Here is a 26810-nt window from a genome sequence, read left to right on the forward strand (position 1 = left end):
ACGCCACCTCCCCACAGGGCGGCTCCGCGCGAGGCATGCCGGGTACTCCCCCCACAGGACTACACGTCCCGGCGTGCCCCGCGGCCGGCGGCGCGGCGCGGGCCCCGTAGCCCCGCCCACGCGCGGCGAGGCTGGCCGGCTGCGGCACGCCGGCCGTCAGAGCGGGGCGGAGGGGGGCAGTCCCTGTGACGTCACGCGGCGCAGCCAATCCCGGAGGGGAGAGCAAAACTGCCGGCTTTCAAATCCTCCGCCTCCCCCGCCCGCCCCTCCCCCATCGTCCCCGGCGGCGGCAGCGGCGGCAGCGGCGGCAGCGTGAGGGCTTGGGCCGGCGCCACTCGATCGCCTCCCCCGGCAGCCAGCGGCCCACGGCGGCGGCGCCGGATCCCTCGCGGCGCGGAGGTGAGGAGAGGGGAGAGGAGGCGGCAGCCGCCGCCGCCGCCGTTGGTGGCCGGGGAAGGGGGGTGTGCGTGAGGTGAGGCGATCCTGCGGACTAACACTCCCCCCCCCGCCGCCGCCGCCGCCGCGGCTCCTCGCGCGGGGGGGGAGCGGGAAGGGAACGCCTCGCGGCGCTCCCACGCGGAGGCGAGGGTACCCCCTCATGGATGCAGGTCACGCGTGCCCAGCCACGGGGGCCGCCCGCGCGTGGGGCGGGAAGGGGGGCATCGGCGCCGTCTCCCGCGGCGGCGGGGCCCGTTATGTGGGGCCGGGGGAGGGGTCACGGGGGCCGCCGCGGAGAGCAGGTGGCGGCGTGGCCGGCGCTCAGCAGCCTCCGCGGGGGAAGAGAAGAGCCCTCAGCCGCCGTGGGGGGAAAGCCGCGTTGGGAGGCTGTCAGGGGCTGGCTGGAGGGTAACCTTGGGCTGTCACCCAGCGCTCCCGGGTGCTGGGCCCTCCGTTGCCGGGAGAGCAGGGCAGGCTCTTCCTCAGGCTGGCACAGCAGGTAGCCGATGCGTTGTCTGTTGGTGTGGACAAAGTGTTGTAATTAAAGCATTCAGCTGAACTAACTTTTCTGACCATCGGGAAGCATACAGCTTCATACCATCTTTAAGTAACGAGGAAACCTCTCTTCAGGCATTTCCACAGCTTGGTTTTATTTGCCAAACTTACTAACCCTTCAATTTCATTTTGTGTTTTTAAAGCTTTCCCTGCAGAAGAACTAGCAGTGAAGAGACCTCTGGTAGGTTGACAATTGGATGTGGCTGACATCTTTGCAATAAAACGTGCTTCAGGATGTGATGATTAAGTCGTATGTTGAAATTAGGAAGTGGCCTGTGCGTAAGGTGAAGAAAGTAAAAGGGGATTTAAGGGAAAGAGAAGCAAAGGGAATGAGTACACCTGTGGAGTATAGAAGAGCATCATAGTAGAACAGAACTTTTTTTTTTTTAAAAACAGTAGGGTGATGAGCTATTTAAAAGTAAAGTTAATAATTGAACCAGGTGAACAGACTGACTTCTTTGGATCCTAACTTTTGTTCCTGTCTAGTAAAGCCTTTACAGGTTGGAGGATGTCCTCTCTTTCTTCCTTCTCGGTGTTGGATTGGCAGAGGTTGGGAATGTCCATCAGTCTGGTGTCTGTGTGGCCTGGTGGGGTGGAGTAAGTTATGTGAGCATCTTTCTACTGGCAGCACCTACTTGAGAGGACAGGACAGTCATCCTAGAAAAGTGATGTTGATCAACCTTGGGGATGTTTTTTTCCCCCTGTGTCTAAAAGCAATACTAAAGTTAATGAAAGCTGAAGAGAAGCTGTACTCTGGGGAAGCTGAAGGCAACTACTTCACAGCTAGGTATCGGGAGGAAAGGATGTATGTACAACTTCTGTTTAGGGGGTGTTTTAAAACCAGCGCTGTTGAGCTCAAAGAGCTGCAAGAGCACGGGGCCACTTGTAAGTCAGACAAGAACGGAAGGGAACCAGTTTTCTGTTGTAGGAATGAACCTTCATTCCTTCTGACACCAGAAGTCTGTTTTATAAGTATGTTGCTTCTAAGCACTAGTTGTGTGTAGCCTTTTATCCCAGCGGAGGTGCTGGGATAAGAAACATGCTCTGTTTATCCTGCTGAATTAATGGAGCCCAGTTACTTCACACAGTGATTGATATCCATTAAATAATGGTATGCAGATGCTACTAGGCATGGCTAGCTTCAAACTTGTGCCTCAAGGCAAAATGTTCGCTAATTCATCATCAGTGTAGGATCATCCTGTTTAATATGTGTGATAAATCTGTGTGGGACATCCGAAAGGAAAGAGAACCCACAAACCTGAGAGAGAGAGTTTTGTATGCAACACACATGATGTTTTCAGCAACTCGGTGGTTCTAGAACTGTGCTGACAAGGGCACTACTGGGAATATAATTGAAAAGGAAAAACAGTTGTGTTCATTCTACCTTGCTTTGGAGAACAGGGGATATGTGCAGTGTGTATGATTAAAGGATGGGGGTTTGGGGAGAGAGGAATGTTACATTTTAATTGTGAAAGTGTTATGCAAACAATAATGTCTTAATGTGGCCTTAATCCGTAGTTTTAGCTACTGGCTATTTATGAATTGTAACAACTCCATCAAAACCCAAGTCTCATCAGTATTGGAAGAATCAACACCATCTGACTGATTGGCTTTGGAATATTGATCTAGCCTAGCTGCCATAAGTGAGCTATGGGGAAAACACTAATGATCCTGAAAATTCAATTCGATATCCCAGCAACGAAAAACACATTAGTGTTCGAATAAATATGATTATTCATACAGATTATGTATTGTAGTTTGCTTTTTTTTACGTTGACAATTTATTTTAATTGGCAGCTCTTAATATTTGGAAAGGCAGAAAAATGGCATCAGAAGACATCACTAAGCTTGCGGAGTCACTTGCGAAAACCAAAGTGGGTGGTGGACAGTTGAGCTTCAAAGGCCAGAGCCTTAAACTCAATACAGCTGAAGATGGTAAGAGAAAATACCCTTGTGTTTGGGAAGCGTGTCCCTGAAATTCTAAAGTCTTGTGGTAAACTTCCTGCTAATCCTGCATGGCCAAGTTGTCATGTTAGCTGTGTTGGAAGGGTCTTTCAGCTACAGCTGCTTCTGACAGAGACATTTCCTTCCCTTCTTGTATCCTGCTTTGACCTGCTACAGTGGCAGTGCTACAGCTGACAGAATTGGGGTTTGGCTCTCAGGTGTGTGATTCTTGTTTTCTTGCTGTTCTCTCCAAGTGCTTTTGACAGTCACTGTGCGTTAGAAGTTAGTGCTCCTTTTAAAAAGAGTAAGCAAGTGCATGACAGCGCTTGGAACAAGTAGATGCTTCAAAGACCTGCACAGAGGAATGGGCTGATACGTTAGTTCGCTGCAATAGTCCAGTTTCTTCTTAAATTCTGATGAATTTGTTAAACTCTTGCTATTTTGTTTTTTTTTTTCCGGAATATCTCTCTTGCTGGTGTATGTGTGTTTCCCAATTAAAAATGTCTTGCAGTGGTGGCTAATGTAGTAAATATCTGGAGAATATGTGTATATTCTTAGATGAACATTTCTGCCACATGAAGAAACAGCATGTTCTTCAGAGAGGTTATTTGCTATAGTGCGTACCTTTTTTACTGATTCCAAAGGTGATACTTTTTTATATGCCATTTTAGTATCATTGAATCATAGAATTGTTTTGGTTGGAAGGGACCTTTACAGGTCATCTAGTCCAACCCCCCTTGCAATAAGCAGGGACATCTTCAACTAGACCAGGTTGCTCAGAGCCCAATCCAGCCTGACCTTGAATGTTTCCAGGGATGGGGCATCTATAGCCTCTCTGGCAACCTGTTCCAGTGTTTCACCACCCTCATTGTAAAGAATTTCCATGTAGTGCAAAGCCACTGAACTATGGGGAAAGGCTTTGGCGCTTGGGAATGATAACAAGTGCCCAGTGACAGGAGAGAGTCTGCAGCCTGCTCCTCTGTCTTGCACAGGATTACTCTAGAGTTAAATTGTTCCACCCTGATATATTTGCTAAACAGGCATCTACTTTTGTCAATCAGTGGGAACTTCTTCCTGTTGATGTGGCACCAATTTCCATCAACTTTTAGCTTAGTCCTTGCATCTTTGTAGGCACATGCACTCTAGCTCCTAAACCATGTGCTGAATGGCAGAGGAATCTTACTTAGGAGTAAGTAAGGAAACTTACTTTTGCAAATAGGAGGATGGCTATCAGAGAATAGAACTAGAAATAAATTATGAAAAGGCAGGGTGGTGAATGGAGAATGTTCTCTCTAGTGACCTGACATTTTAGCTCTGTTTCCATTGCTGTTTCAGGATTCTTTCAGATAATATTGGTCAGCTGTTTTCGCTAAGGGTAGAGTTGAGCAAGTATTGCTGCATCAGAGTGTTACTGTGGCACCTAAGATGATAGTTAAAAGGCCAACGAGACTGTCTGCTTTTTGCAGCTGAAGAAGTGATCAAGCAAATTGAGGAATTTGATGGCCTGGAAGCATTGCGCCTGGAAGGCAACACAGTGGGTGTGGAGGCAGCAAAGGTCATTGCCAAAGCCTTGGAGAAGAAATCGGAGCTTAAGGTGAGATCCTCAAGTGGGTGGTGGTGAAGGGGAAGAAGTAATGTAGAAATACTGAAGGCCTATCTACGCTCTTCCTCCAGTAGATTGTCTTGAGTTAGCCCCAAAGCTTGCTTGATGGTTCTTCCAGTAGGAAGAACAACTATATGGAAATATGGCAGAACCTGGGGACTTTGGGATAGTGGGAATGCTTTCTGCATTCCTAACTGTTCCTGTCCAGAAGACTTCCAATCTTAAAGGTGGGAAGCTGTGCAAGGAAGAGCCTCTCTGCGGAGGAAGCATCTATAAACAAAGAACCGTGGCAACAGAATTTAAGTTCTAATGGAAAAGCTGGGTCATATCTTCTGGAGAATGATCAGATCTTCTGAAGAATGAGTCTTCAGAGAATGCCTGAATAGGGAAGAAATAATGGAGGAAATGCACCAAGAGGTTTTTCCGTGTCCAAGCTATGTTTTCCTACTAGTGTTCTAGCCTAATGGTAGGAGGATGCTGTGCTGCTAGAGGCACTGTCCTTTGCAGGAGAGGATTATGAAATATTGATTCACGTTCATCACCCAAGTGTGGTTTTTCAAGCAAGTCCAGATTGTTGAGCTCCGTACCTTAGTAAAATCTGCATTCCTAATGTATCCTTTGGTTTCCTGCTGCTTTTTCCTGCGGTAATTTTCTCAGCAGAAAAGAATTCCAGCTTGAATGCAAGCAAGAATTCTTGTATAGTGTTATTTACAATGTGCATTTCAGTGGCTTTATGTCCTTGCAAGTGAAGTAATTGTAACCTTAGTTCTCGTAGCTCTTTAGTACAATCAAATGACAAGCCTAAGGGAAGGCAGACAGTATTAAGCTGTCCCCAGTGATGTAATGCGGCTTGTATGTGTAAACCTCTGTACAACTGTGTTGTCCTAAATATTTTTAATGGTTTCTATCTGTATGTTTCTTATTTTAGAGGTGTCATTGGAGTGACATGTTCACAGGGAGACTAAGGTCTGAGATCCCTCCTGCCTTGGTAAGTAAAAACTAGATCTGAGGCTTCTGACTAATATAACTTATTTTCTCACCTGTCATGCTTTTTGTGGGAGTATGTTTTTTAGCACAGAGCTGATCTTTCTCTATGCTGTTAACACTAAGTGTCTCAGAATAGGTGAGTGGTTCTTTTTTGCTCCTTCTGTATGAGGTGGAGAAGAGCTGATAAAAGGCCAAATGCAAGTCCATGCTAGTGAAGAAGCTTGTCACTGAGGAAAACATTCTCATCCGATAGATAGAATGGGAACTAAGCTTTCTAAATAAAAGCATATGGCCATGTCTTCCAAGAGCATTACAGAGCTCCCTGCCTCCTTGAGTTCTGTGAAGCAAGAACATGACAAACTCAACAGAATGAAAACAATATTTCTTTTAGCAGTGTAGAGGGGGAAACTCACTTTGAAAAATGTGTATTTGACCTAAAGGGATGGGATAACTTCTTGGTAACTGCCTTATGGTTATCTTTAGCTTAATTTGCACAACTTCTTCTCTGGCTTTAGCTGTAAAGTTTTATTTCCCCATGCAGCTTTGCCGAATGTCTTCAAAGTGGAAATTTTTTGCAGCATCACTGTCATACCTAGCCACTGCAGTGATGCTGTCACTAAAAGTCAATCCACTCCCTCCCACCCACGGCCATCTGTTTCCTTACAGATCTCTTTGGGGGATGCACTCATCACTGCTGGAGCCCAGCTGGTGGAGCTGGACCTGAGTGACAATGCCTTTGGACCAGATGGTGTGCGTGGCTTTGAGGCACTGCTGAAGAGCCCCGCATGCTACACCCTACAAGAACTCAAGCTCAATAACTGTGGCATGGGCATTGGTGGTGGCAAGGTAAGGGTTGTCTCCTTTTTGGGAATAAGGTCAGAGCCAGGACTTGGCTTCAGACTGCCCTACACAGAATCACAGAATGATTGAGGTTGGAAGGGATCTTTGGTGATTGTATAGTTCAACTCCCCTGCTCAAGGCAAGTAGACCAGGTTGCTCAGGGCTGTGTCTAGTCAGGTTTTGAATATCTCAAAGGAAGGAGACTTCACAAGTTCTCTGGATAGTCTGTCCCAGTGTTTAATAACCCTCACAGTAAAAAAGGTGGTTTTGCATTGAAATGGAATTTTCTCTGCATCAGTTTGTGTGCATTTGTGTCTGGCTCTGCCTTCTTTACACCACCTTCTCCCTCCATCCTGTTATTCTGGCTGTTCTTACGCATGGATAAGATCTCCCCCAGAGCCTTCTCTTCTCCAGCCTTAATAACCCCAGCTCTCAGCACTCTCCCAGTACGTAAAATTCTCCAATTCGTTAATTATCCTTGGAACCCTTTGCTGGACTCACCCCAGTATGTCCATGTAGGAGCCTGGAACTGGACACAGTACTCAGATTCATTTCACAGGGCTGAGTAGAGGAGAAGGATCACTTCCCTCGACCTGCTGACAATGCTCTTCCCAAGGCAGCCCAGTAGACTTGCTTTGCTGCAAGTGCATATTGCTAGCTCATAGTCAATTTCTCACCCACTAGGACACCCCGAGTTCTTTTCTGCCAAGCTATTTTGCCCCCAATTGACCCCCAGCTTATGCTTGGTACATGGGGTTATTTCTCCCCATTTGCAGGACTTTGCATTTCCCTTTAAAATTAATGAGATTCTTGTTGACCCGCTTCTCCAGTCTCAAGATTCCTTCCCTCTACACGTTTTCATGGATAAATTTCTGAAGTATGAAAAGCTCATCTGTTTATCCAGGATAGGAAAACAGTTCTATCCTAAACATTAGATTCCATGTCAAGGGAGCTAGCAGCCTTGGATTTGAGAGAACAGTATTACCAAGCCTAGCACTGAAGGGATGCCTGTTGGATGAAGCAGAAAACTGGGACTAACTGTCATTATCACTAAGACCCTACATGTTTGCCTGTTTAAGAATCAAATGTTCTTAATGGGATCAATGTGTTCTAGTGTTGCAAAGTTATCACTTCTTGTCTGACTGTAGTATGCAAGTGTTGTAGTTACAGACAGTTTTATTATATACCCTACTGTACAAGCAGGTGCATTTCAGTGGTGACTGAAGTATTTCTTGAGAGCTGGATATACAAAACACATTTGGATTCCTTCAGAATGAGACGCTGAGGTAGCATAAACTGCTTGTTTTACCTTTAGATATTGGCAGCCGCTCTGAAAGAGTGTCACAGGAAATCAAGTGCCCAGGGCAAGCCTCTTGCTTTGAAAATATTTGTGGCTGGCAGAAACCGTCTGGAGAATGATGGTGCCACTGCCCTGGCTGAAGCCTTTGGGGTAAGTACCAAGCCAGAGCTTCTTGGCAGCAAATTGGAGCAAGGTGTGCTTAAGTGCTAATGTTAAAGATAATGCACACAGAGCTTGCCTCAGCTTGGAGGCAGTGGCTGGTTGTTGGTTCACTAAAGTCACGATGTTGTTTGCTGCTGAAACTGGAGTCTTCAACAAGTGCAATTAGAATTGATGACTGAATGTTTCTGTGACCTAAGTTTCCAAACACATAACTAGTGGCTGTGTAAAGTAGTTACTTGAGAAAGAAATAGGCATCTGCTGAGTAATTTAATAGTAGTCCTATTCCTTCTCCTCCCTCTGTGCTAATGGAGGTTATCTGGCACTGGGATAGGTGTACCAGCTGACCTCTTGAGTGCTTCTTTGCCTAGTTCAATCATCTGGCAAAAGCAACCTAGTGTTTTCACTAGGATCATCCTGTGAGGACTCTAAATGCTGCCTAGCTTTCTCTAGCTGTCACTGGCTAACTTGTACTTCTGTTGGAGGAAGAGAATTCATTGTGGATGGGGCCACCTAATTCCCTTTTCTTTCCTCCATTGCTGCTAGAAGTGACTTCTGAATTATAATGCATATTGTCAGATATATTAACAATGATATTGCAGGTTGTAGGTTGTTCTTTTTGTAAAGAGCTGTCTGGATGTGATTTTGACTAATTAGTAATCATGGCAAAAATAAGACTTCTTACATACTTGAGGTGCATAACAAAGTGATTCATGAGGAATTCAGACTGAATGGCACTACCAAAATGTGATTCATTATTGTGTTTTGTGACATGCTGTTTAGTCTGTAAACAGTGTTCATACTAATTTTCTTACAGGTTTGCTTCTGCAGTCAGGGCAAAATGTAGATCTTAATTAGAAAAATACCGTATCCAGTGATGTTGCTTGGTCTGTTTCAATGCTGTTGAACCACAGGTGAAGAACTCTTGTTTTAAGATATCTAGAGCAGGCACACTAGGAGGATGCTACTTGTGACTCTTAAACTCAGGGCTTTGTGTTAATCTGACACTTGCCATGAGCCTGCAATTTCACTTAGGTTTGTGACATAATTGCTGGTAAATAATTCTATGTAGAAGAACTAATGGAGTTTTGAGTTGGAGGAAAACAATTTTAACCACATCCTAAAGAGTGGAGCGCTATACTCTTGAGTTGAAGTATGTCTCCTAATAGCTTTTTTTCATCTGCATCCTTTCCTAGATCATTGGGACTCTAGAAGAAGTCCATATGCCACAGAATGGAATTAACCATCCTGGCATCACGGCACTAGCCCAGGCGTTTGCTATCAACCCACTGCTTAAGGTTATAAACTTGAATGACAACACCTTCACAGAGAAAGGAGCTGTGGCCATGGCAGAGGTGAGTTGTTCTAAGCAGTTGCTTTGGGTTTGTCTTCTGTTTCCCAGTCTCCTCAAATATAGTTAGCATTAGCACCTCTGGGTTGGTGGAGCTGCATGCCATGCTGCAGCGGGAAAGATGACCTTTCAGGAGTGATAGGATATTAATTTACTTGCATGTCTGTACTTTCAAATTTGTGCTGTCTTGCAGACTCTGAAGGCGCTTCGGCAGATTGAAGTGATCAACTTTGGGGACTGCCTGGTGCGTTCGAAGGGCGCTGTTGCTATTGCTGATGCTGTTAAAGAAGGGCTTCATAAATTAAAGGTATTGTCTTCTTGCTGTTCAGCTTTGAATCTCTTTTGAAAATGCCTTCCCATTTCCTGTTTTTTCTGTCCATTCTCCTACCACTACTGATTATTTTGAAGTGGAATTCACTTCAGTGTGGGCTCTGCGCTCACAACGCGAAAGCAATAAGCTGTATTGTAGATCAGTGGCATTGCCACATCCAGCTAAGGCTATGCTATATGGAGGTGTACCAGTGATCTGTTTAGACTCCGCTTGATGTTTTTGAAGCTGTTGGTTCAACTCAGCAAGCGCTATTCAAGAAATCTGATAATGGAAGTATCTGCTTTTAGAACCTCTCAGAGGGTTGTGAGCGGGGACTGAGATGTTCGTCTTCATGAATGAGCTTGTAATCTATTCAGCATTTCAGAGTTCATACAGTTAATGCTCTTTCTTTGTTAGGGCGTGTATCAAAAGTCCAAATATTTTTATTTTTTTGGCAACCACAGCGTCCTACATCAGTATTTGCACAGGACGTGCATTTTACAACATTCTAGACAAGCCTAAGTCCAGTCAGTAACATAAGTAAACTAGGATCTCTAGAAACACCTGCCATGGGTCACAGCTGCACCGGGACAGATGCTGAACACATAATTCCTAATCTTGCAAGCTTACAGTCAAAGACAAAAATTCAGCTGAGTGCTAATATTTATTTACGTATATGAACCTGGTACAGAAAGAAGTAGGTGCTTTGTGGTGTGAGATCTGTTGCTCAGGCTTCTGCTGGTTCTGGTGGAACTTACGTCTGAATTTCCCAGGAAAACTTAAGTAAGGATTCTAATGGGGGCATTGAGATGAACCACCAGAATTTAAATACTTTTTTCTAGAGCCGAAGTGGTTAAGGGAGGGTAGCATGAAGCAATTGTAGCTGATTCATTCTGTTCAAGGACTGCTTCCCTTTTGCTGTTAATATTAAATCTCTTCTCAGGAAAGGGTTGATTGAGCACAACGTGGAATGGTGGGGGATGGTGCCTGGCTTTTGAATAACTTTACTCTTACTAGTCTGTCCACACTGTTTCTCTGCTGGCTGTCTTTATCAGAAGTAGTACCACTCATAGTTTGTCTTTTGAAGGCCTTAACTTGCAACGTAAGTGTTCAAAAGCAAATGTGCCAACCATTTAGTATAGTAGCTACCCTTCTTCAGTAAGACTTACTGGTGTGTGAATTCTGGAATGCTCTTGTGACCCTTGAATAAGTGAAGATCTCCAGTCAGCTGATTGCTAAGGACTGAAATGTCTGCTACGTTTTAGGTTAGCAGTCAGAATGGTCTGGTCTCTATAGCTATTCTAGTAAAGTGGTTACTTTCAGTAGTTCTGCTTTTAAAAATAGTATGTTTCAAAATGCCCCTTTTAGGTATATGAAGTAGGAGTATGTGTCAGGTTTTATTTCCAATTAAAAATACTTTTTTTTGCTCAGAGCCCCTTCAAATGAGATTCTTTCCAGAACACTTGTGAACACATGAAGCTTATGGAGATGACAGATGTTAATAGGAATTCTGCAAACAAATATTCTTCTACTTCTTAGGAACTGAATTTGTCCTTCTGTGAGATCAAACGAGATGCTGCTCTGACTGTTGCTGAAGCTATTGAAGATAAGGCAGAGTTGGAGAAGTTGGATCTCAATGGTATGTAAGTTTGCTAGATCAAAGTATTCTAGTCTGATCGCAACTAGAAACCACTAGGAAGAATGTTGACAGTATCACATATTCTAGTCTTGCAATTGTCAGCATTTCAAAATGGTACTCTGAGAGCAGTTGAACTTGGATGACCTCGGGGCAGGAAGCAGTTATATCCTGAAAGTTTTCTTAAGCCATGAACTCACTTAGTTGTTAAAGTTAAGCAGTTTCGGTATATCTCATAAGGTGGAAAGATTAAACTGATACCTATACCTGTTTTTTCAGTAAAAGTTTTTTTAATTGTTCATTGTGATCTCAGATATTTCATACTTGCAAACAAAAACCTCTGTGTACATCTCTGCAGAAGAGTGGGAGAACTTTGACCAGTGTTGGCTTTTGCTGTTCATACCTTGAGTCACTGCATTTCAGTGGTACTTGAATGCACACAAGCCGTGTGTCCTTGTTTTAGAATCGCTGAGAACAAGAGCTGTTTATAGAACTAGCAGGAAGTCCCTCAAAGACACTCTGAAAAATTATGAGTTTGTTTGTCTCCAACCGTTGTGTAATGCTGCTGAAATTTGTTTAACAACTGTTTGATTCTGGTAACTGAAGGCTGCATTGCTGCCTCTAAGGTGTTGTGTAGAAATGACTGATAACTGTTCAATTTGAGAAATAAGAGATAGACAAGAATCTATAGCAAAATCCTTAAGAACAAACATGTGCATTTGTTAAGTCTACTCCCTTTCCCCTATCAACCTAGGTAACTGTCTGGGAGAAGAGGGATGTGAGCAACTCCAGGAGATCCTTGAAGGCTTCAATATGGCAGCTGTGCTGGGATCTTTGAGGTAGGCAGGGTACCAGAGTTTAAATCAGAAATTTTCCAACCATTTTCATCAACACTTTCATTCACCTATCTGTTTTAAATAAGACCTGTAACATTGCAGATGGATGTTGGTTTCAGTGTGCAGTGTGGAGCACCATTAGGGGATTCCATAAGCAGGATAAGCCTTGTGTCTTATTTTCATCGATGGACTTATCTCAATCTTAGTTATGGATTGCATTCCTTGCTCTTTGCTTGCCATTGTCAATGGGATGACTGAAGCCTGAGTGTCCTCTTAATCTATTGTAGATGGAGATGCACTTCTTGCAGTAAGACTTGAGGGGAGGCTGCTTTTTTGTTTTTGAAAAAATGTTTTGAGTTCCAGTGTACAGGAATTGCAAGTGTGTAATTAACGTAACATGTAACTCAAACCTTAGTGATGATGAAGGGGAGGAAGAGGATGACGAAGAGGAGGAGGAGGAGGATGAAGAGGAAGAGGAGGAGGAAGAGGAGGAGGAAGAACAGCAACAGTTGAAGGAGAGAGGACAGGGAGAACAGGAGTCACTGACTCCTAAGAAGATAATTGATTCACAGGTAAGCTTACTTCCAGATGCATTCCTGTTTCCTCAGCTGGAGGGGAGTAAAGGAGGAAATGAGATCTGGAGTGAGTCTGAACTTGGAGTGCTGGCAGGCGTTCACATTCCTGCGTGGGCTGGCACTGTAGTAACAGTCAGGGAGATAACATGCAGGAAATAAAGAAAATGGATGACTTGGAAACATGTTTTGTTAAAGTGTGCATGTGTACACATGCGTGAAGGGAAAGGCTGAGTAATGGTTCTGACAAACACAGGTAGAAAAAGTCTTCCCACGTCCAGAAAATGATGGGAACCTTGTCTGTGCAATGCCATGCAGTCATGCTACCATATTCTGGATATTCCAACTCTGGGCTCATTCTAGCCTCAAATAGTTTTCAAATAGAACAAATCCTGACCTGATGTACCTGTGTCCTGACCTGTCCTATGTGCCTTTGCTGCTGAACCAATTTATTTAGTTCCAAGAGTAAACTTGAGATGGATTCTGCCTGTTTCAGGATTCAAGTCCAGTGCCATCTCCTCCTGTGGATGTTGCCACGTTCCTTGCTTTCCCATCACCAGAGAAGTTGCTGCGACTAGGACCAAAGTGCTCTGTACTGATAGCTCAGCAGGTAGGTGAGCTGGTGGTTTTCTGTACTTGATTCTCAGAATCACTTAATTCCCAGAGGTGATAACTTTCTCTCTTGAGACCTAGATTTGCATCTTCTCCCCAGTGATCCTGAGGAACCTTATGGAAGCAGATGATGCAGTTAATGCGTATACTGCCATCAGAGCTTCTACATAGAGTAACTTTGTTTCACAGTGTTGCTTATGCCTTGTGGTATGGCCAAGGCAAAACTGATGTCAGTCAGCTGAAGGCTGTAATTCTTATCACAGCCCTAGCAAAGACCCATCTTCTGTAGCTGGTGAGCAGTGAACTGAATGGCCCCTGATGTGTTTTTTTTCTTGTCTTTCAGACAGATACATCTGATGTAGAGAAAGTAGTTACAACTCTCCTAAGGATATCCTCGGTCTTCAAAGATGAAGCCCCAGTGAAAACAGCAGTGCATGAAACAACAGGTGACTGGGCCTTTCTTCACTTCATGGTGTGACCTGCTTCCGTGTCAAGGGCACCAGTGCGATGCAGAGGAAGGCCCCTGTGGGCCAGGCCATTGGACTGTTTCGTCCCTGGCAGCAGGAAACCCCAGATTACAAAGTACTAAGCTGTGCCATGCTGTTATGTGGAGTGAAAGCAGAGATTCATTCTGAACTTAGCGTATCTTGTGCTTCCAGAATATTGGTCCTGAGGGAGCCCAGAAAACAGTTGAACAAGTTTTCTCATTGGGTTCTCATTCCTTTTGGTTTCAAATGAAAGGTGAATTCTTGCTGACCTTAAAAATTTTAAGGCTCTAACTCTTGCTGCTCTACTTCATCTGATCATATTTATTTGCGTGTATGCACATAGCATGCATGTCCAAATGCATTGAGCAGAGCATTTTGTGATGCATAGGACTGAGGTCAAACTACATCTGAAGCTTGGCAGTGTGCGAATTTTGGGGTTTTTTGCATTTTTTTGTTGTTGGGTGTGGTTCTTTTCCTTTGTATCAGGCCTTATACCTAAGGACTGGGTTTTATCTGTCTCAGTGTTTCAGAGGACATAAAGGTATGCAGGGACATACCTAGTCTCTGCAGAGACAACTGGAAACCTCCCAAAACTCCTTTAACAGCTGATATTCCCTGAGGTCCTTTATGATCAATCTTGATCTTAAAATCTGTAACAGCATCCCTTTCTGTATTGTTTAATATGCATTTATTTCTTTTTAGATGCCTTGATGAGAAAAGCCTTCACTTCTGCCACATTTAATTCAGATGCATTCATCACAAGCCTTTTGATCCACATGGGACTACTTAAGGTGAGGAAGCAGGAAAGAGTTAAGTCATGGTCTGTTTAGGCTGTTGAAGACCAGACTGGCTGGGTTTTGGGTAATTATGTTGCCATGGAAGCAGCTGGGTGCCTGTGCATGCCTGATGCCCAGGGACAATGGAAGTCTGCAGGTCCAGCAGAAATTGCAAATTGCAAGGTTGCATTAGGATGAAGGAGGTGTCAGCTCTTTGTACCTCTTCTGCTTAATGTGCTCTGCATTCTCAGTCATCCCCTAAAGGTAGGGAGGGTCAGGTAAGGAAATAGTGCTGTTGCTGGATTATGGTGTCTAGGAAAAGCCATGTCCAGGAGTCTAATCTACAATATTATTAGTTAATGTGGTCCTTTAGGGCATCTCTTAGTAGCATGGCTTAAAAACTACTACTCAGCCAACTACTATCCAACTACTCATGCTAGATCAGTAGCATTCAACTTCATGCTTTGTAGTATCATTGCCAAATACTAGTGTTAAGTATGTAGTTACAGGGAATAAACTTTCTTGTGAGAAAAGATGGAGGGTCAGTAGGAAACCTGTGAATCGCATTAGAATACCTGTAGCTTTTCTTTCAGTGAGGTGACTAGGGAGAGGTTCTGTCTGCAAACTTAAGCACCTTTGCCTATTTGTGCTACAAGGGTTAATGTTTCTCACTGCCTTAAGACCTAGAAGCTGAGAATGGAAACTTGGACCAAGACAATTCTAAACCACAGAATAGCCATAATCTATGTTATAGCAGCCTGCTCTTAATTAGGTTTATGGATTTCCTTCTGGTAATATCGAGCTTGTACAGACAGCTGTTGACATGCTTGGATACATCTTAACTTCCTAAAAATCAGTTTAGCCTTTCCCCTGTGTTCATTGAACATTGGACTAATGCTGAGCTTCCCACTTCTCAGGTCAACAGAACCCAAGATGGCTTTTTCTTCTGCAGAATGCTTGTTTCAGGGACTACCACCTACCTCTTACCCGTATAGAAAATAGTGAATATGCATGAGGCACAAAGCACAGACTTGTGCTTCAGAAGAACTCTTTCAGGCCAGGAAGTGGCATTGATAATAAAGCCCTTGAGGATCAGCCAGCTGATTGTCATCTGTGATATAGAGGACTAGTGATGAATTAGGCATAATTGGAGAAGGAGCAGCTTCCATCATTTTCTGTCCCACATAACTTGAAGCACGTGAGCAACAGATATTCTTAGCACCATGAACTCCAGGGTCATACACATAGGAACACAGGTCTAGATCCTGTCTACAGAATGAAGGGCTTTAGCTGAAATGGCAGTGGAAAAATAAATGAAAACAATGTAAGAGTTGGGACATGTAGGTTAGCATCATGTTAGGAGCAAGAATAACTTATGCATCATGTAAGCAGGGGGATGACTATTAGCTTTATCTTGTACATAATTGTGAGACTGGTTCTGGGAATACTGCATCGAGTTCTGGAGGAAGCCTGCCGAAGAACTAGAGATGGTATGAAAGTGAGCTACAGAATAATACAAGAAAAAATTATGTAATTAAGGCAGCTGAATTCTTTATAAATTGAAGTCTGGTGGAATTCCTTAGGAGAACACTTTGACACAAGGGCCTCTGAGAAGATTTGGCTGTTTCACTTGCAAGTTCATTACTTCCCTTTCCCCATTACTACTGCTGTCAATTGATAAGTACTGGAATGTTGTCGATGCTGCTTTATTTCAGATGCTGGTGCTGGGAGGCTATGGAATTGGCTACCTTTGTCTTGAGGAACTACACTTATGTAGTGACCAGCTTTCTCTCCTACAGTGTATGGGAGCACTTCATTCAATAGAGAATTCATTGCCTCTGTGAAGTACAATGGATTACATAAAATAGTGATTGTCTTAAGTCTGACTTCATCTTCTTGTCCTTTTCTCAGAGTGAAGAGAAGATCAAAGCTGTCCCAAGCCTCTACGGTATTCTTATGACCTTGAACTATATGGTCCAGCAGGATTATTTCCCTAAATCCCTGGCCCCAGTTCTCTCAGCTTTTGTCACAAAGTGAGTATAGTACTTGCCTTGCAGTCTTCTCCATGGGAGCTAGTGAAACTGAGGGTTAATAGCTACATGCAAGCTGTTCTGTTAAAGCCCACTAAATATCTGTTCTGAAATTAAGGATTAATAGTTTAATGGGCCTCTACTTTTCTCTTGCTTACTCCACTATGCAAGGTTTAGAGTAAAAAAATCTTGATCCTAAAGAAGAAATAGTGGAAAGGTGGCTTTGCAACTGACTGGCTCTGAAGCAGAGACTGCTAATGCCAGTCACAGGTGTTTTGAGCCTAAGGAAACCTGCTGGGTTTCTAGCCCGTTTGAGTGAACTATGAGTACACTGGATCTAACTGCACCCTCCAAATAATCCTTCTGAGTATGAGGGTCAGCAGAGCTCTACCTGAATTGTCATGCTGTGTAACACTGAACGCTAGCAGATCAAAACACAAAGACTGAATTTGTTTCTAAATGAAACTTCTTACTGTGACAGCAACAAGGTTAGTGATTTTTCTGAGAACTAAATTGGGAGCATAAGCGTTGAAGAAGTTGCTTCTACTGCCTGCCTCTATTTAATGTTGTTACTTCCAGTATAGGTATAGAATCAACCCCTGCCCCACCAGCTTTAGTTTCTTTATTGTCTTAAAAGCATAGTAAATGCAATAGCTGTGGAAGCTGTATCTCTTCTGGATTAAATCAGTGTGAACTTCAGCATTGATAAGACTTGGAAAAAACACACCAAATAGACCTCCCCTTAGGTCTATTGACCTGAAGAGAGGAAGGATTAAATACTACTCTTCAGCAGTGAAGAGGAGAAACAGTTCAAAATTGTCACTTCAGGCAAAACCAGCAGAGGTCTGAAATCCATTTGGAGCTTGGTGGCTGTTTGGCTCAGCATGAACCACGTGCCATGTAGGGTGACAGCAGCTTTTTAACAGGTTCCAAAATGAGGCTTTAGCCTTCCTGGTTTTCGTGGTATGGGTAATATGCAGACGCTTATGATCTCTTGCCGATGAAAGGCAGAGGCATCAAATACATGTGGTCAGTACAAAACATGGGTGATAGGGATGCAGTCAAATTTTGGTAGTCAGTCTTTTCTTAGTTCTACTGGGATTGGAAGCAGGCCAGTTGTGATAGGGGAGAAGAATTTTTCCAAGCGTTGGTGTGGCTGAAGCTGTCAAAGCTGATGTGTAGCAGTAGTATGTGTCCAGCAACCAGCCATGCTAAGGTCAGTTTTGGAAAATAAAACTATGTAACTAGCTTGTTTACACATGTGCGAATGCTAACCTAGAGGCCCTTCTGGTGGAACAGTTTGTCTGCTGTCTCCTCTGTTTGGCTTGATCAGGCTAAGAATTAGGCAGTTACAAGCCAATGAATGCTTTACCAAAAGCCAATGAATGCTTTACCAACTGAAAAAATATACCTCCAGCCCAATCATTATAGGTTTAAGCAAGAAGTATCAGGACTTGCCATGTGAAGTTGTCCGGACAGATCCACTGGATTTCTGCTGTTTCCTACACTGCTGCCTGTGCCTGTGATCTTGCTTGTTGATCAAGTAGATATGTATAGTGTAAGGATCCAATACCAGCCCTAAAATAAGAGGGTGAAGAAAATGATGGCTTACTTCATCAGGCACTAGTTATGCAGAGACCCAGCTTGATCAAAACAAGTGCCACTCAGTGTCTATCAGCCCCAGGCCTCCAAACAGAGGATTTAAATTACTTGAAGCTGGGAATACAGAAAATGTGACTTTGGGTCAGTGCATTTGACCCTTCTAATTGGTTTCATGTCAGGTTCCAGTGCCTAGAGTAGCCTCATAACTCAACTTGACATGTCCTTCTAAACGAATTTGCTCACAAAAGACACTTGTCCCCCTCTCCCTGTATGTGTGTATGTAGGCCTCTCCCAGGTTCCAGGCCTGCAAAATACCAATAAATGTTTTTCATCTGTAGATGGTGCTGTACATGACGAAACAAGAGGAAAATTCTAGTCTTAATGAATCCGCCAACAAAAATTCTATTGAATCCATAGCCAGCATTTCACTACAATTACAAGAAGGCAAAGTCTCTTTCTGAAAGTGTGAGATTGTTCAGAGGTCCTGTATAAGTTGCATGAGAGCCAAGAGCCTCCCACAGTAGAAGGCAGATCTGTCTGTCTGCCTGCCTTTGGTATGTAAGGGTGCTTATGCCAAGCCTGCAGAGTGTCCCTGGTGCTGTGAAATTCCTGGAGCTGAAGCTTTCTCTGATTTGCAAACCCTTCTGTTGCAAGGTGTGATATTATCATAGGGAAATTCATGTCCTGTGCAGCATAATGAAGTCAACACTATATACAAGCGATATATCTTTGTGTTTTATAAATATATGTATTGCTTAAAATGCTTTCCCTAAGGGAACAAGGAGAACAACTATTAAATCCTTTACAGTTGCCTGGAGAGAATAAGAGCAGTTCAAGAACCACAAAGTCCAGTTAAAACAGCTTCTCAATTAACCTTGCCTTTCCTTGGAATTCAGTCAGAACAAAATCATGCCCTAACCTTAAATCAAACCTCTAACTGGTTAACCTAGTAATCTGCAGAACTCATTTGGGCTCTGTTTCTGCAACAAATCTACTTTTTCTGTCAGACCCATGAGTCCTTCATTTGCAGCAAACTGGTATGCATTTTTGTGATATTTTCTAGGTTTTTCCTTTAGGATTGCAGTTAGCTCCTTTGGGCTTCTAGAGCTGTAAAGTTCTTGTAGCTGCCTAGGCTAGAGCTCTGCTGCTTTTTGCTTCAAGGGGCTTACTTCTGGAGTAGTCATTCTCCTCCTTTCTTTTGTGACAATTTGTGATGATGTAGGTAGTGTTCTCCATTCAAAAATAATAATAAAATTATGGATATGGACTGTAAGCAGCATCCATCTTACTCTGCTGCTGTCAGTCCTTATTTTCTTTTTTTGGACACAAGAGGGTGCTGTGAATCCACATGTGCTTTTCCATAATTCTTTCAGTGGAAACACTGAAAGTATGTGGATGTCTGCCTGCCGGCTTGTGACTTGCTGGAGATGGTGGTAGTTTGGTTTTTTGTTTGTTTTGTTTTTTGGAAGGGTTGGGTTTTTTGTTTGGTTGGGGGGTGTGTGTGTGGGTGTTTTGTTTTTCCTGCTCTTCGCTGCAGGATTGGATCATATCACTGGCCTCTTCAAACAGTCTGTAGCACAGAGTGGCAGGCAGTTTAGCTCCGCAGCAAGTAAGGAGGCTCTTAGTGTTAGAGGAGGTTTGGTGTTAGGAGTGGAGGCTGTGAGGGAGGTTGGCTGTGATCAACATCAGCAGTTCAGGTTCTCTATTTCCAAAAATGGGAAGCTGCCTAGGCAAAATCAGCCTGCTCATTGCAAACAGGGCTGGGTCTTCCGAAGATGACGATTGAAATACCTCACCCAGCCACTTTGAAGATAAACTGCAAGTTGTAATTGTGTCCTGTCTGTTCAGTGTGGGGTATTGAATGGCTCTTGGGGGGGATAAAAGGGGTTAACTCTTCTCCAGGATGCGGTTCTGTTAAACCGTAGCATACATGGAGTCCTATACCAAACAGCTTCTGCAGCCATTACCTGTGTACTATAAATCCAGAGATTAATTTTTTGCTCCTACCTAGATACTCCCATCTTTATTTCATCTCCTCCTTCTTTTCCAAAATGAGTAGACCGCACTGCTATTAAGAGTATTTTGCTGTGTTGGAGTAGGAGAAAGGTAAAATTAATGATTTCCATTCTCAGAACAGTGGAAAACGTTGGATTAAAATTATTTGGAGGAAGTTCCCTAATGGGTGGATACAGACTGTTGGAAGTTTCAGTGATGCTTAGAGAACAGCTAGCCTGTGGAAACAGAAATATACATTACTGGGCGGTGATGGGAAGGTTAGGGAGATTTAGCCCACATTAACCCTGATGTGACTATAGTCCCATCATCTAGTTTCAAGCAGCAGGTTATTCTGCATGAGGTAGATCTCACTATTGCAATCTCTGTGCCAGGTGCTTTCAGCCGATGCTTTGCAGGTTCTGTGGGCTATTTGTAAGGCCCCCAAAAGGTGGCCCAGCAAAGCCAGTCAGGTGCTACTTGACCTTGGGGGGCGGAGAGGGCCTCTTTAAAAGACTTAAGCCCTGAAACCAAAGTCACCATTGGGTCAAAGATAACAGATGACTGGGTGAGAAAAGAATTGCGTACAAGCAGGCTTGTCTTCTGTGTTTTGGGGTCCTAAACAGTGCATCTATATGGAAAATTCCATTGCTGGGAGGGAGAGGGGCTTCCACCCCCACCCACTTCCTGCTACTGAAACTGAGGCACCGGGCTGCAGAGATCAACAATCTGCTGCTGGTTTTTGTACCTGTGGAAATAAATGTTCTGGTTCTTGGCTGTTGTCTTCCTGACTCAGACTCAGCAACAGGAGAGAGAATTTTCAACAGCAAGCTCTGGGTGGGAAGCAGTGATCTGTGCAGAGGTCGGGGAATGGTCTCAGAAGAGATGACCAAGAGGAAAAGATGTAGACTTTTGGGCATGCAAGTCTTAGTGCGTTTGAAATAGTGTTTATTTGCCCATTCAGAATCAGATACAAAGCAGTTCTTAAATTTGGTATTTTAAATCTCTCTCTCTCCTCTCTTTCCACAGACCAAACCGTGCTCTTGACTCCTGTTCATTTGCTCGTCACATGCTCTTACAAACCCTCCACCAGCTGTAAGAGACAAGAGATGTGCTGCTGTGCCCTTCCCTCCTCATAGGACTGTCGTCAGCAGAGAACTCAGAGCTGCATGATGGGAGAGGATCCCAGAGCCCATACAGACATGCTGTCCTGTCTTTTTTTTTTTCCTTCCCCCCCTGCCCTGTAGGAGGTCTGTCCTTCCTTCTGCTTTCATAAACTTGGACAAATCCTGCTGAATTTTTTTTCTACTCCTCATGAAGTGACTCCCTAGTCTGCAGGGCAGGTGCTTATGCTAGAATAAGTCAGTGCTGCTCTGAGCTCTGCATGAATTAGAGTCCTCCACTTTGGTCACATTGGCAAGGGTGTGCCAAGACTAACATGGGCCTCAGAAGCGCTCTCATCAGTATCAACCCAGCTGTGCATTTTATTTTATTTTATTGGACTGTGACTCCTGCCTGATAGCATTCAGCACTGTGCAGGAGGGAGGCTACGCTGCTGCTGCTGCCGCCCCTGCTTCTCCAGGCCAGGGGAGTGCTTGACCCCCTTCTGCTGCTGCCGGGTCAGAGGGGCAAGGTGTGCTCCCCTTTGTTTCTTCTTTCAAGTCCATTTGTCAAAGGCAGTGTGTGGCTGATTTGTATTTTTAATATACTACTCCCCTGCTGCTGTGGCTTGGAATATTCGTGTAGTGTGGCTGACCCTGGTGGCCATTGCTTAAGGGAGCAAGCGTATTTTTATTGTAAATTTTTTTGCCATAGCCTGTGTTGTTCCCTCTTCCTGCCCTTACCCTGTCCCTTTCCCTTCTCTTCCTAATTAAATAGGCTTGGTTTGGAAATGAATACAATCCATGAAATCCCTGGGGCATATGTGTTCTCTTTCTGCTCCCATTGACAAAACACTGGCACTGTGTGCACTGTTCACATGTTTGAAAGCTGAGTATGTGTAAGAGCACGAAGAATTAGGGCTGTGGTGATCGTTTGCAGGTAGGGCTGTGCTTTTTTTCTTGTGCTGAAAGAGTAGCAGCAGATATCCCTAAATCTCTGTATTGAGGATTGTCCATGTGCTTACACGTTTGTGGCACCTACCTGTACCACTCCTGAGCAAACAAGTTTACAGACTGGTCCTGCTCCCTCTTCTTTCAAGCCTCGGAGAATCAACACATCTCTTTCTCTTTAGGTAGCAAAGAGTTGTTCCTTCCCGCTCTGTTTTCAGTTGGAGGAGACTATTCATCTGACCTTACAATCGACGGGCAGTATAAATAGGGCCAGTGCCAGGAAGAAGTCAAGGAAATTGAGTTAGCTGTCCCTTCGTTGTGAGAGGCAGCGTGTACCACAGCTGTCAGGGTGCATGTGCTTTGCTTAAATGCAGGAAAAGCTGGTGTTAACTCACAGGGTGTGCAGGCAGCATGGACAGAAAAAAAGGCTTGGGGCACTGGATTGAAATAAAATGCATAGTATGTGCAAGATCTACTTGCACGCACTCTCTACTTAAATTCCCCCAGGTTGTGGGCCTGTTCAAGCCAACTACTGGTGAAACTGGGGTAGCTGTGGGAAGTTTTGTGTGGCTATGATCCAGCAGGGTTGGGAAAGCAGTGTCTGTCATTGCTCTGGCAGGGGAGGTACTGGCCTTTGTGTAGGAGCAGGGTCCCCTCATTAAAAAAAGGCTGCCCTAAGGCTAAGAGCAAAATGTGTTTTCTCCCAGTTTCTGTGACTGAAGCTGGAACTCCTCTGTGTCCAAATTGGTAAAAATCAACTGAAGTGAAGGTACCTGCACCTACAGAAGGAGCTTCAAGCACTGCAGGCCGAGCCCTGCCTCCTTCACCTCATCCCATCCCGTTCCTTCAGCTGTTAGTTGAAAAGCAAGTCTGTTAAGTTTTGCCACGAGCTTGAGGGCAAAATCGAGACACAAAATAATCTGTATTTTCTGTAAGTCTGAACTAGCATAGCTTTCCTTGGAGCTCTCTGGCCTCTTGCTGCTCTTCAGGTCCCTCTGCCCTGGAGGAGGGTCATGGAGAAAAGGAACATGATGCAGAACAGGGATGCAGAGACCAAGCCAAGGGGTTAACCTCTACAGGAGGACATCTGCAATGGGTCCCATGGAGCACGTCGTGTGTGCAAGGCTGTCTGACAGAGCCCGCGAAGGTCAGAGGGATGCTGCTGCTTGTGCAAAGGCCTGTGGGCCAGGTTGCGGGGAGAACCTGTGAGAGAAGCTTTGAGTAGCCAAGCCATGGTAGCAGAACAAGCGTGAGCTTTGATCCCTAAGTTTCCTTTGAAAGCAAACAATATTTAGAAACAGGATTTTCCTGGTCCTGGTATTCAGTGTCAAGATTAGATGTCTATAGGAAAAAAGGGTGTGTGAGGGTAGAAGTGACAGTCTCTGCAGAAGACAGATTCGCTTCTAGGAGGACACGGAGTCAGAAGTCCCTTAAAATTGGCTTATGCCTCAGGATTAGGGAAAAAAATAGAATGGGAATTTCTAACTCTGGTTTCCATTAGAAGTTGCTCCCAGAGGATGACGGTTTCCCAGTGGTGTCCTGGAGGAACGTGGGGTCATTCCAGTGCTGCTTCAGCCTGTCTTGTGCAACCATCTCACCCCAAAAGCACCACGGTTGTTGGAAAGTATTTTTAATTTGAACTTTATTATTCCAGCAAAGCGGTGAGGGCAAAGAGCGGTGAGGGCAGTTTTGGGGGCACCTGTAAGCAGTGAATCCCTGTAGTGGTAGTAATGGGATCGGGCTCCTTGCAGGTGAAGGTGAAACATTTTCTTTAAGGGAAAGCAAAAGTACCAGGCCTGGCAGAGGTGGGTTAAACCCCACCCAGTGGAAGTTCAAGTGTGCTGCCCTCATGGCCCATGCCCCACCAGAGAGAGCAGAGTCTGGCTGCCTCCCTGTAGCCTCAGTAGATGCCAAAGACGGCAAGATCATTGCTAGGTAAATGAACAAACTAAAAGCCTGTGGGGAGGCTGGGGAAAGGGCAGATGTGTTACTTGGTGCCTGGGCACCTGGTACTGCACCTTGACCTCCCTGTGGTCCCCTGTCAGAGCCCAGGCCAACACGAGGGAAGTGTCACTGCCCACGCAGTCAGCCAGGCAGGGGCTGGGCAGTGGCCAGGGCTGTGGCGGGGGTGATGGCGGCTGCGGCGCGTGGTTCCACGTCAGCCTGCGGATGGGGTTGCCGCTGGAGTGCAGGGTGGCCAGCAGCGGGGTGGTGGAGGTTGTAGTTCAGGTGAAGGTGGTCGAGGTCCCCACCAGGCTCCCAAAAGTCACTGGCCAGAGCTCCTCCACCCTGCTGCCTCCCAGGCGGAGGGCAGTGATGTCCAGCAGATCTGGGAAGAAGCTGGCCCCTGGTACGGGAAAGAGGAGGTGCTGCAGGGCCAGCTCCGTGGTGGCACAGGGGGATGCCAGTGGGCAGCGAGGACAGGCTGGCGTTGGGGCAGCGGACGAAGCACTGCTAGACGGAGCGGGAGCAGCCCGGAGGGGCATGAGAGCCCATCTTCACCTGGCTGTCCCCAAGGCCTCGCTCACGTTCCCGAGCAAAGCCTCACTTTCCTCCTGCTGCTGGCAGAGCCATGGGGTTGCTGCCGGCTCCCCCCAGCCCGGCATCAGCTCGGACCCCCCTCGGGGAGCACGGCAGTGCTCGGGGCCCAGGCACAAGGGATGGGGCTGTGCTGAGGAGCAAACATTGCTGGGCCTTAGGGCTGCTGGCCCTGTGCCAGGAGCAGGGACCCTCAGGAAGCCCTTGCTCAGGACCAGCAGGTGGGACGAAAACCCTCGCGGCTGCAGGTGTTTCCCAGTGCCCACCAGACTGCCTCCCCCCATCCTGATGCCGCTAGGTCACAACACCCCCCCAGCATGAAGCGTCCTAATGAGAGCATCGTCACCCATCCCTGAACATGACTTCGGCCAGCTCAGCGACAGTCTGCAGGCACTTTCCTCCTCCCAGCTGCAGTGCAGCCGATGAGGGAGCAGAGCCTGAGCCGGGGGCTTCCTCCTGTTGTGTGCAGGGGACCAGGAGAAAGTGGAGGGCACTGGCGGAGACCCCAGGTTGGGAGCAAATGCAAACACCTGGCTCCCAGCTGCTTCATTTTGGGGCTGCTCCTCAGCCCACCCCAAACTCGGCACCAGACGTGGTGGGGGGGGGTCAGCCAGTCACGAACCCGAAATAGCTCTTGGTGATTTGGCACAGGCAGCGAGCTCCCCGGGGCGACTCCTGCCAGCCTGGGGCAGGTTCAGTCCCCCTAGACCTGCAGCCCCAATGGTCCTCCCTGCACAGCAGAGCGGGGATGAGCATCAGAGCCGGTGCCTCCGAGCTGCCCCACGCATCGGTGCGGTCGGGCCATGTCACAGGAGCACCAAGCACCCCTAGGAGCTGGCCCGAGGTGGTGGCCAAGGAGGCTTTGGCCATCCAGCTGTGGGGAGGCTTGCAGACCCCAGGCAGCGTGTCCATCGCTCACAGCTGGCACTGGGATGGGACATAGCGGTTCTGGCAGCTGAGATTGCTGAATAGGGGAAGGGCTTGAAGGGGAGTATCAAATTTGATACATTAGTATCAAATCTTCCAGATTTTTGTCGGGCTGCAGATCTGTTAGTGTTTCCTGGGAGAGCAAAACGCAGAGCCCAAAAAGGGAAAGGACAGAGGTGGGGAGGAAAAAATGAAGGTCTCCATGGCCTTCTGCGAGTAAATGATGTTTCACACAGGCACTGCCAGCCTGGCCTCTTTGAAACAAGCAGAGAAACAAAATGAGAAGAATTGAGGGCTGTAAATGTGGCACGGCCCCGCAGCCCGGCTTGCCAGCTGCTTCTTTCCTTTTGCTCAGGCTTACTGCCGCCGTTGCAAATTTGGCTGGATGTCACCTTTCTGCCCTGCATCTCTGTAGCTCCTGTGACTTACGCAGCAAGGAAAGGAAAGGCAGAGCCCAGGAAACAGTGGGTGCAAATCCCACACGGGCTCTGACCGGGCTGGCGCTGCGACACGCCAGGCTTTGACTCCCCAGTGCCGGTGCTCCTGGCCCCCTTCGAGGCGAGGGGGAGGCGATGTCTGGGTGGCTGCCCTCTCTCCAGGGGTGCTCTACCCTTCCCCCCGCTCCTTCTTCTCCTCCTCCCGCATTTCTGGCTCCGTCCGGCGAGCGCTGCTGGGAAGGCGACACAACGGGGCCCATTCAGCTCTCACTTCTGCGAGGAGAGCAAACACCGGCACAGGAGCTTGGCAGCCACGGGACGGCGGAGGACGCTTTCCCCTCTTTTTTTGCTGCCTCTTGAGGAGCAGGTACCCCCAGCCCCCGGGTGCGTGATCCCCCCAGATGCGCGGGAGGGGGTGGCAGGATGGTGCCCAGTGCATGGCAGTGCCCAGGCGCAGGATGGGGGCTGAGCTGGGGGCGTTGCGTTGGTGGCACTCGCTGGTGGCTGCGTAGGAGGGAGGTGACCCCAGTGTGTGGGGGTCACCTCCCTGAGGCAGGGCTGGCTGTGGTGGCGGCAGGAGGGCAGAGTGGGGGCACGGGACCGTGGCAGACGATGAGCCAAGGTGGCTCCACAGGTTTGAGCCTTGAAGACCCCACTGTTGCTGTTCCCCAGAGCCTGGGGGGGGGTGTATGGGCCATATCTGCAGCCCCGCCGCCCCCTCTGTGCTCGCCCCAGCCTTGGCCCCTCTCTGGCACCTCCATCCCAGGGGCTCGCTCCTGCCTGGCCAAAACCAACCCGTCCTTCCTGCAGCTAAACAGTGGAGATC

The 26810-nt window shown here is 46.4% G+C and overlaps 1 protein-coding gene across 1 annotated transcript; it reads left to right on the forward strand.

The window, feature by feature from the left end:
- The first annotated feature begins 243 nt into the window (after window positions 1-243).
- On the forward strand, window positions 244-21944 carry RANGAP1 (Ran GTPase activating protein 1). The gene is made up of 17 exons (XM_072868360.1): window positions 244-399; window positions 1137-1174; window positions 2791-2928; window positions 4404-4531; window positions 5469-5528; window positions 6194-6373; window positions 7683-7817; window positions 9023-9181; window positions 9371-9484; window positions 11027-11126; window positions 11878-11962; window positions 12375-12531; window positions 13028-13141; window positions 13487-13589; window positions 14334-14422; window positions 16319-16440; window positions 21061-21944. Exons 3-17 carry the CDS (start codon window positions 2817-2819, stop codon window positions 21128-21130), a joined length of 1728 nt encoding a protein of 575 aa, XP_072724461.1. The 5' UTR covers window positions 244-399; window positions 1137-1174; window positions 2791-2816; the 3' UTR covers window positions 21131-21944.
- Window positions 21945-26810: the final 4866 nt, after the last annotated feature.

Source organism: Ciconia boyciana, chromosome 1 (assembly GCF_034638445.1).
Source record: "Ciconia boyciana chromosome 1, ASM3463844v1, whole genome shotgun sequence".
NCBI lineage: Eukaryota > Metazoa > Chordata > Aves > Ciconiiformes > Ciconiidae > Ciconia > Ciconia boyciana.

What these genes read in the sequence shown, in the direction of transcription:
- RANGAP1 (XM_072868360.1), top strand. Translation starts at nt 2,817, where the DNA reads ATGGCATCAGAAGACATCACTAAGCTTGCGGAGTCACTTGCGAAAACC. An exon ending in TGGGCATTGGTGGTGGCAAG is followed by an intron (nt 6,374 to 7,682) that starts GTAAGGGTTGTC and finishes TTTTACCTTTAG; the next exon opens with ATATTGGCAGCCGCTCTGAA. An exon ending in CTGTACTGATAGCTCAGCAG is followed by an intron (nt 13,142 to 13,486) that starts GTAGGTGAGCTG and finishes CTTGTCTTTCAG; the next exon opens with ACAGATACATCTGATGTAGA.